General features: G+C 59.1%; 1 protein-coding gene across 1 annotated transcript; it reads right to left on the minus strand.

Moving 5' to 3' along the window:
* Nucleotides 1-708: 708 nt before the first annotated feature.
* Nucleotides 709-6,899, minus strand: UPK3B (uroplakin 3B). Its single transcript, XM_081257569.1, has 6 exons — nucleotides 6,540-6,899; nucleotides 6,240-6,389; nucleotides 5,732-5,969; nucleotides 4,425-4,504; nucleotides 3,505-3,634; nucleotides 709-3,051 (listed from the first exon to the last, which is right to left on the minus strand). The coding sequence occupies exons 1-6, from the start codon at nucleotides 6,619-6,621 to the stop codon at nucleotides 2,892-2,894; spliced, it is 840 nt and encodes a 279-aa protein (XP_081113695.1). The 5' UTR covers nucleotides 6,622-6,899; the 3' UTR covers nucleotides 709-2,891.
* Nucleotides 6,900-9,723: the final 2,824 nt, after the last annotated feature.

Raw genomic sequence — 9,723 nt, forward strand, 5'->3', positions numbered from 1 at the left:
CCACAACTACTGAAGTCCGCGCACCTAAAGCCCGTGCTCTGCAGCAAGAGAAGACACCGCAATGAGAAGCCCGCGCACCGCAACACAGAGTAGCCCCCGCCTGTTGCAACTAGAGAAAGCCTAGGCACAGCAACGAAGACCCAACACAGCCAAAATTAATTAATTAATTAATTAATTAATTAATTAATTAAAAACAAAAAACCCCAAGCACAGCCTCTTCTTTTGGCTTATCCCCCAAGTCTAAGAAGTGCCTGATTCCTCCAGCCACCTCCTAAATATTTCTAGAATCCAACTCTTCCCTTCCAACCTGCTTCATCTGCCCCAGCTGGGTCAGGGCTGATTCCATCTGCCTGGAGGTCACCCTCCCTCTTACTGGCCTCCTGGCCCCCTGCTACCACAGTCCCAGGCACCATCCGTGCCACCGCAGGGCAAGACCATTTACACCTGATCTCCCTGAGTCGCTCCCTCTCTTCCTCTCTCCTTCTTTCCTCTGACTTGACTGACTTGCATTTGCCTCCTGAGACTCATCTCAGCCCTAGGAAGACCCCTTGACCATCAGGTGGGGTCAGTTGCCTCCCCTGGGCTCCCTGCCCAGTCTTCATTCACCATGTTGCAATGTCTGTTCAGAGCCTGTCTCCACGGTTAAGCCCCAGTGGCCCCGATGGGGTGATGGCAGCTCCTCAGAGGGTTCGAAGATGCTGTTCAGAAGTGAGGGGCAGCCCCAGGCATGCACAGGGTGTCGCAGCTCCTGGGACCCGCACAGATTCTGGCAGTAAGAACAAGCCACAAAAGGAGCCTGGGACAGAAGGAGCCTGGGGCAATTCCTGCTCCTGGCTGATCCTCTAGCTTTGGGCAGGTTTGTTCATTTTTTTACTCAGCAAACACCAGTGGACCCCTCTTCCTCCCCACCATATCCCTCCTGGGCAGGCCCCAAGCTGGGCATCCTGGGCCTCAAGGGCCTCCCTGTCTGGTGTTGGAGCCAGGCCTGGGAAGGACAGTGTGAGACTGGCTCGTCTGGGGGTAGCTGGTGCGGGGGAGGGCACTTTTAACCATCCTCCAATTCCAAGAATCTAAGGGGGTCCTGGGCTCTACAGCAGCAGAATTTCAAAAGTGGCTGCCAGAAGGGGCTGGTTCCCATGGCCAGGTGTCACCGAGGACACCAGGGCCTGAGCTCCTGACTGCAGCTGAATCTGCTTCTGTCTGCACCTAGAGCGGGTCTTGTGGCTGGTGGGGATGCAGGCAGGGTGGGAGAGAGATCACAAGGGACCAGGGGGGCATGGGTTTTCAAAGTAGACCCCCCTAAAGTGTTTGCCTGGGAGGGAGCACTGCTAAATCCACCTGCGTTAGTAGGAGGCTTCCTGGCCCTGCCCCCCACTGTGGGTGGGTTGCCCTGGGCCCGTCAGGAGATGGGGCACCCTCAATGTATAGTTAGGGCTGGCAATCAAGGGCATAGGCTCAGGGCAGCCCCGGGTCTGGCGTCGGGGCCAGGCTGGACAGAGCAAGGCCAGGCTGGGCCCTGCGTGTAAGTTCTCCTCTTCCAGAACCAGCACAGGCACTGCTAGGATGGAGGAGCCAGACTGCCATTTATTCATTTCCAAAAAGCAGGGGCCCCCCGCTGGCCACCGCTGGGCACCCTCCTCAGGGGGCCTGCCTGCTGGGAGCCGCGGTCAGACTAGAGGGGCTGGGATTGGGTCCAGGGACACGAGGTGCGGTGACGGTGGACAGTGCGCGGCGGGGAGGGTACTGAGCCTCAGTTTTTTCGTCCAGAAAACGGTGGCGGCTGTGCGGATTGGACGACACATCGTAGATCCTCAAGCGAGAGCGTGACTGCTCATCCCTCTGGCTTGACCGAGGTGGGACCTGGAGCCCTGACCTCCAGAGACTCCCCTGATTGGCGGTAGCTCTACGACATCGGGTCACGCGGCGGGACTCGCCACAGTTCATAGGAGTGCGCACGCGCGGGACCCTGCGGCTGCGGTGAACGGGCGCCCCCTTGTGACCACAGTGGGAACGACCGGCCTTGCGGGCGGGCGGGCGGGGGGACGGACGCTGCTGAGTTAAGTGTATCCTCCTGGGTGATGGGGGCTCGCGGACCTCAGAGAGTCCATTGGGGTGATCGTCTGAGGAGTGTGAGCCCAAGGGTATGTGACAATGTGAGGGAGTGATAGCCTCCCAATAGTAACAGGTCACATCAGGACACGTGGTCATCTGAGGCTCAGAGCAGTGAGCGAGCTCCCAAGAACAGCACCGGGCTCTGCCTGAAGGCCCGTGTCTGACACTGTGCAGGGCATGCAGCAGGAGCTCAATAAATGTTTGTGGCGTGAGAGTGAGTGGATAAATGTGTGAGCCATCTGCGTGTGCAAGGGGGTTAGGAGTGGTGGCCGGAAAGTCATAACGTGTGTCTACACTGTCAGACCTTACGGCTGGTGAGTGCCACCCTCAGAAAGGGCCCCCGTCCAGGGACAATGGAAGAACCTCTAAAGGCTCCACTGCAGCCCCAGCCGCTGGTGGATGGGACAGAGGGACAGAGGGAGGCCTCATATACCCCAGGATGGGCCCAGCCCAGCCCCCTGCACAGGGCAGACAAGGCCCCCTGCAGGCCTCCTCCTGGGGCCTGGAAGCTTCCTGTCAGGGCGGTCTCTCCACAGTCACCTTCCAGCCTTGCTCGAGGCAGGCAGAACAGAGGCAGATGGCGGCGGAGGCTGGATGCCCAGCCTGACCACAGCCCTCCCCTGAGTGCAACTTCACTGCCTGGAGCGGGGGAACTGGGAAAGCCCAAGGCAGGGCTGCTAGTGGTGGGATGGATTTCAGGCAGGGTGGGGAGGTGCGATGGGGGAGGGGCACGTGGGTGCAGGTCCCCCACGGCCCCAGCCCCAGCTGTATGGGCCAGGCTAGGGGCTGAGGCTGGGGAGGGGTTCCAGGCCAGGCTCGCAGCCCACGGGCAGCATGGCAGCCTCGCTGGGTGGGATGTGGTGGGTCATGTAGCGCGTCCCTATGAAGGAGCCGGTTCGCAGCTGCTCTGGGGCCTCCTCCGGCCACCACAGGCTGGAGCTGGATGGGGAGAGGAAGAGGCGCAGCTGTCTCCCTGCTAGGTGGAGTGGGCTGCCGAGCTCCCCACTCCCAGAGCCCTCCCCCTGCAGCCTCTGATCTCCCTTTCCTCCCTTGTAGAACCAGCTGGAGGTGTGCCTCCTCCAGGTGGCCACCCTGACTACCTGGGTGTCCGTTCGCTGAAATGATAGAAGGCTCATTGGAGAGAAAACAAGGTCAGGGAGGAGAAGGGCCCAGGCAGAACGAGGTGACCCCTTCTCTGAACCTGCTGGACCACCTCCCTGACCTCCCAGGTGAGAGATATTCGGGAGTGGGGTGGAATTCCCTGCACATCCCTGGAAGGGGCACCGCCCACCTCAGAACTACAGGGCTCATGGAGGGCTTCCAGGTGCTGGGACCAGTGAGAGGGAAGGGGTTCAGGGTGAGAGAGGGGCCCTCGGGGGTGTCACCACTCACAAGCGCACGCTGGAGGCTGCCAGGAAGGCCAGGAGCAGGAGACCAGCCAGAGAAGAGAGGATGGAGGTGATGACAATCATGTCACCACTTCGCCGGCCTGGCCACGTGTCAATGGAGCCTGGGGACTTCCCTGCACATACAGTGGCTCTCAGAGGCTGCCCCTGGACCCCAGGGCGGTCACCTCCCCACCATGCTCACACCCAAGGTTGACTGCCTTACATCCCCAGCCAGCCTCCTGAGCCCATCCATCTGTCCCTCTCAGCTGGGCATCTGTGCTCTGCCAGCCTGGACCACCAGCCATCACTCCAGCCTCTGCCTTGGCCTCACCTTCTGGGCTGTTCCCAGCAATGTGCCTGCCCACTGCCCCGCCTGTGGCAGGAAGCGTGGCAGCAGAGCTCAGGACTGCCCTGCTCCTGGAGCCTGGCATTCAAGACCCTCACATGACAAGACCCACCAACACCACCAGCCCGGCCTCTCAGCCCATCTCCCGGGCGCCCACATGTGGGACACTTCAGCCTTTCACGTGCAGTTTCCTTATCCCGGGACCCACGTCCCTGACCGACTCCAGCCTCCTTCTTGCCCTGGCCCTTCTCCTCCACCTGGCAGTGCTGGGCACAGGGTTGGCTCCCTGAAGGAGGGGACGACTGCTTCTGTCTATGATGGGGCTGGGGCCCGGGGCACCCGAGGGTTGGCAAACATTTCGGGGTGGACAGAGCCGGTATCTCTGCTGATGGGGTCGACCTGGTGCCCCAGCCTCCAGCACGAGGTTCTGTATGGGGTTGGGGTGGGGGTGGGGCTGCCTCTGAGCCCCCAGTCCCACAGCAGCAGGGGGAGGGGCCGGCTGAGCACGACCATGGTGGAGAGGGCGGCCAGTTCACACGGGGCAGACTGGAGCCGGAGCGCCCCTCCCCCAGCACTACCTTGGCAGAGATTGATGGGGTCGGACCACCTCGTCTGGGCCTGGGGTGAGCCCTTGGAGTCTATCAGGAGGAACTTCACCCTGGGGAGAGGAGGAAGGGTGAGGCTCCGAGCCTCGACTGCCCTGGGTGAGGCACCCACCTTGGCCAGGCCCCAGGCAGCTGTTGCTGGCTGGCCAGGCTGTGGGCCTTTCTATGTATAGGGGAGGGTGGGGCCCATCAGCACCGGCCAAAGCCTGGCCCTGCTCTAAGGATCCCCGGAGACCTCTCTGGCCACAGTGACCTCTGCCAGCAGCCCCAAACCATCTGAACCGTCGCTCTCCAGACACTCTATCTGGTTTAGGTGGCTCTGATTACTAAGTGTCACATGCAGGGTGGCTCAGCGTGGCTCAGCGGGGCGCATGGGGCTGGGGGGCCCTGGCCTCCCAGAGAACTGCTGGCTGTGAGGAGTCTGTGAGGCCTTGGAAGGCCCCTCTATAAGAGCGGGCACCCCAGGCAAAGGCCACGGAGGGAGGGCTGTGATCAGGGCGCATTCGGAGCCCTGGATCACGGGAGGGGGCAGGCTGAGCTCGGGGGGCACCGGGATCCGTGCGAAGCCCCGGTTGTATCTTTGTCCGCGGGTGGGGGGCGGAGCTCTGGAAGGTTTCCGAGCCGCGAGGAACGGAGGAAGGTTGGCACTGACGGGACGGCTCCGGGGGCCGCTAGGGATGCGGGCGGCAGGTATAACTGGAGGCCGCGCCAGGGAGTGGCCACGGGGAGGGGGAGGGGACCTGGCCGGGCTGGGTGAGAGGGCGAGGGAGGCGTGGGTGGAGCCTACGCCCCGCCCCGCCTTGCCTGCGCCCCCTGCCGGTTCCCCCAGCCGCACTTGGTCTCCCTGAGGACCTCTGGTCTTGTCCCCCTCGTCTGACACCTGCTCTCCCACCCCGGCTCCACCCTCAGCCCCAGCCTTAGTTTCCCGCCAGATCTACCTGTGGGAGGGACGGTGGGCCCTGCAGCATTCCCCTTCCCCCTTATGGGGCCTGCAGACTCCTCCCCAACCCCCACCCCACCCCACCGGCTCTGAGATGCCCACCTCCTCCTCGTGGGCCTCCTGGAAGGGCCACATTCTGTCTGCCCCCCAGCTGGTCGCACCCCATAGAGGAAGAAACCCAGGTTTGTGAAGGGGAGGGGCTTGCTCCACCTGTAGCCGGGAAGGAGCCAGGCCAGGACAGAGGCCTGGGGAGAGGCTGGGGTGGGGGGGCAGTCCTGGTCCCCAAAACCCCTCCTCTCCCAGCACAGCCCTCTCCCAAGGTCCAGGTTGGGTGACCCACCTGTAAGGTCCAGGGCCGGGGAGGGGGGCGTTGCAGTAGCGTGGCTGCTGGAGGTCAGCAAGGCAGCCGGCGTCATTGCCCACCCTAAGCACCGGGGCGCCCCCCCTGCCACCCACTGGGTCCTCACAGGGTAGCTGATCCAGGGTCAGGGGCAGCGTCATGTAGTGGCCATCCGTCAGCAGCCTCCGGGAGGCTGGGATCTCAGCCAGTGTCTGGGGGTTCTGGAGGTCCCTGGAGGCTGCAGGAGTGAGGGACAGACAGATTGGGGCCGGAGGGGAGGAGCAGACGGGACGATGGGACCTAGGGACCTAGGGACCTCGGGACCTCGCCATAGCCCCTGGCTGGGTCCAAGGCCTCCAGCCCTGGCCTGCCATGCCTCACATGAGACTTTGTCACCTCTCAGAGCGCCCTCTGGATAAAGCCCAAACTCCCAATCCACACCCAGTTGTGAGGGGTTCCCAGGGCCCCCTGCAGCTCTCCTCAGCCCCAGACCTGCACCAGGACATACCGTTGCTGAAGGCCACCACCAGCCAGACGGTGCTGGCAGCACTGGCATGCCCTTCCAGGACACAGCGCGGCTGCTCCAGGGAAAACGTGGTGGCTGTGACCTTGCCTTCCAGGTCCCAGGTTGTTATCCGCGGTGTGTAGGGAATGAATTCTGTGGCCGTGGAGATAGGGGTGAGAGTCCAGGGCCCACTGCCCCTGGGGCTGCCTCTCCCAATCGGAGGGGGCAGGCTCCCAGGGTCCCGGCAGGTGCCCCAGCCCCTTGGATCTGGCCAGGGGCACCCATCCTGGGACCCCCACTCACCCAGGCTCATGCAGGGCTGGGGCCACACCAGCACCACGAGGTGCAGCAGCCAGGGGCGCAGCTGCCTCCAGGGGAGCCCCATGATGGCCTGCAGAGCACCCACACACCCACAGCCTGGGGCTCCGGCCTCACCCCCTCCCCCAACACCTCGGGCCTGGCCTGGAGGAGCTGGTTAGTCAGGCTGCCCCGCTGGCCGAGGGCTTGAAAGACCTGAAAATGTAAATGCACCCTCACTCCTCCTCCCAGCCCAGCCCACCACAGGGAGGGAGCTGGGCAGGGATCTGGTGTGGGGCAGGCCAGGGCCAGTTAGGAGGGCAGGAGCAGGGCCGCTGGAGCTGAGCGAGAGAGGTCATTGGACCCCCAAGATGCAGGCCAGCTCACCCCAGAGGCCTATGTCTGAATTTGGGTCCCACCCAGCCTCCCAGCCCTGGGGAGGAGGGCTGATCTCTGGAAACCAGGGCTCAGGGCCACATGCCAGAGATTCCTGCACCCCAGGTGCCAGGAGCCTCCCTCTGGCCTTCCATCCCCACCCAGGGAAGGAAGTGGGCAGCCCCAACCTGTCTGGCTCCAGCCCCATCACCGCCCCTGGCCCTGGCGCCATCTCTGCACCCTGCCCTTCCTCCACAAGGCCACATCCTTGCTCACTCCCCAGTTCCTTCGTCCAAAGGAATCACATGGACTCAGAGAAAGGATTGTAGAGCCCTTGACAGCTGGCAAGTCCCCTACTTCAGCAGTCCCCAACCTTTTTGGCACCAGGGACTGGTTTCATGGAAGACAATTTTTCCACAGACAGGTACTGGTCTTTGGCCTGGGGGTTTGGGACACCTGCCCTACTTACATTACTCCCACGGGTTCTCACTATATATGTATTTTTTAATTTTTAATTATTTATTTTTTAATATTTATTTTTTTTGGTTGTGCCACATGGCCTGTGGGATCTTAGTTCCCTGACCGACCAGGGACTGAACCCAGGCCCTCGGCAGGGAAAGCGTGGAGTCCTAACCACTGGACTGCCAGGGAATTCCCTATATGTGTTTTAAAAATTGAGATATAATTCACATACCATGTCTTTTAAAATGTACAGTTCAGTGGTTTTTGTTTTCTGGGGGCTGTTTTTTTGGGGGGTTGTTTGTGTTTTGCTTAAACAAGGAGGGATTTATTTTTATTTACAAGAATCCTGGAGGAGGACAGCTGCTGGCATGGGCTTGGTCAAATGGTGATAAGGTCAATGTCTCTGAGATTCTCTTGGCCTTTTCCTCATTGTAGCAAGATGGCTGCTGTGGCTCCAGCCATCATATCCTCAATCAAAGTAGGAAGAAGGGAGGAGCAGGGAGGTGTTGTCCAATCTATCTCTTTTATCAGAAAAACATAAGCTTTCCTAGAAACCCCTGTAGACTTCCTCTTAAATTTCACTGGCCATAAATCACCAGACTCCAGAACCTTTTCACCACCCCAAAAGGAAACACTGTACCCATTAAAACAGTCACTCCCAATTCCCCCTCCCCCTGACAACCACTAAGTTACTTTCTGTCTCTCTGGATTTGCCTCTTCTGGATATTTCATATAAAGTGAATCACACAGTGCATCCTTTTCTGTCTGGCTTCTTTCACTTGGCATGTTTTCAAGGCTCATCCATGTTGTATGTTAATAGTTCATTCTTTTTTCTGGCTGAATAGCATTCCATTGCATGGATACATCACATTTTGTTTATTCGTGCATCAGCTGATGGACATTTGGGTTGCTCCCACTTTTTGGCTATTATGAGTGTTACCGTGGACATGTTTTCAGTTCTTGGATATTTACCTGGTAGTTTTAATTGTGGAGTCATATGGTAACTGCTTTTCAGGCACTGTCCAGCTGTTTTCCAAAGTGGGTACATTTTACATTCCCACAGGCTGTGGATGAGGGTTCCAATTTCTCCACATCCTCACCAATATTTATTCCCTGCTTTTTTTTTATAATAACCACCCTAATGGGTATGAAGTGGTATCACTTTGTGGTTTTGATTTGCGTTTCCCTAATGACATTGAGCATTTTCCATGTGCTTGTCAGCCATCTGTGTATCCTTTTCAGAGAAAAGTCTATTCGAGTACTTTGCCCATTTTTTAAAAATTGGGGATCTGTCTTTTTATTGTTGAGTTGTAGGAGTTCTTGATATTTTTTGGATACGAGACCCCTATCAGGCATAAGATTTGCAAACATTTTCTCCGATTCTGACTCTCACTGTGCGGTAATGGTGGGAGCCGAGCATGGGGGTGGCACGCGGGTGGCCACCCAACTCCTGTGCCCTGTCAGCAGTGGAGCGAGTCTCACTGTGGGACCAAACAGGATTGGGATCCAGCTTCTCCATGGAGGCCTCCCTGCCCTCCCCAGCCATCTTCTCCACGAGGCAGTGGGCACAGTGCCCAGGGGCCACGATACTGCTAAGGGTCCACAAAAATGCTTTAATTTCTTTTAAAATCAGAAAGAAAAAAAAAAAAGGAACTTCTAGGTGAAAGAAAATGCTCTAACATATATTCATCTTTGTACCAGCGAGTCCTAACATAGAATTTCAGTCGTTTTCTTAAGACGAGAAGGGCTTGTGAAAGCAAACCCCCTCCCCCATGTTACGTTACTCGGTGTGTGTCTCTTCAGCCCCAGGCCACACTCACCCCCGCCAGGCAGACAGCAAGCCTGTGAGTATTGGATCCTCCTTCTAAGAAGGTTGGGAAGGATGAGAACTTTGAGGATGGGGTCAGATCGATCCTGTCCGGGATTCCAGTCCCGGCTCTACTGCTTTCACTGTACCCTTGAACCTCAGTTTCCTCACCTGTAGAATGAAGACAGCAGCACCTGCCCCATGTGAGCAGTGCTTAGAAAGCCAGAACCCTGGGGAAGGAGATGGGAGGGGCCCTGGCAGAGCTGCTGGACTGCGCCCTGCAAGGAGAACTGGGGTGGGGCCCAGGGGGCAGCTCAGGTCAGCGTCCGGCTCCTGGCCTCACTGCAGCCTTGGTTTCTTCATTTAGGGGGTTGGATGGGCAGCCTGTAAGGCCGCTTCCTGTTCTGCCGCAGCAGGACATGTGTGTGCTGGCCTTCACACATCAGATTTTACACACACACACACACACACACACACACACACACACACACCCCACCCCACCCCCCCCTCCACCGACAAACCCACCAGGGCCCGCTGACCTTGGCT

This window comes from Mesoplodon bidens (assembly GCF_964165515.1).
Source record: "Mesoplodon bidens genome assembly, chromosome: 15".
Classification (NCBI taxonomy): Eukaryota; Metazoa; Chordata; class Mammalia; order Artiodactyla; family Ziphiidae; genus Mesoplodon; species Mesoplodon bidens.

What these genes read in the sequence shown, in the direction of transcription:
- UPK3B (XM_081257569.1), bottom strand. Translation starts at nt 6,621, where the DNA reads ATGGGGCTCCCCTGGAGGCAGCTGCGCCCCTGGCTGCTGCACCTCGTG. An exon ending in CCAGCCCTGCATGAGCCTGG is followed by an intron (nt 6,390 to 6,539) that starts GTGAGTGGGGGT and finishes CCACGGCCACAG; the next exon opens with AATTCATTCCCTACACACCG. An exon ending in CCCCATCAATCTCTGCCAAG is followed by an intron (nt 3,635 to 4,424) that starts GTAGTGCTGGGG and finishes CTGTATGTGCAG; the next exon opens with GGAAGTCCCCAGGCTCCATT.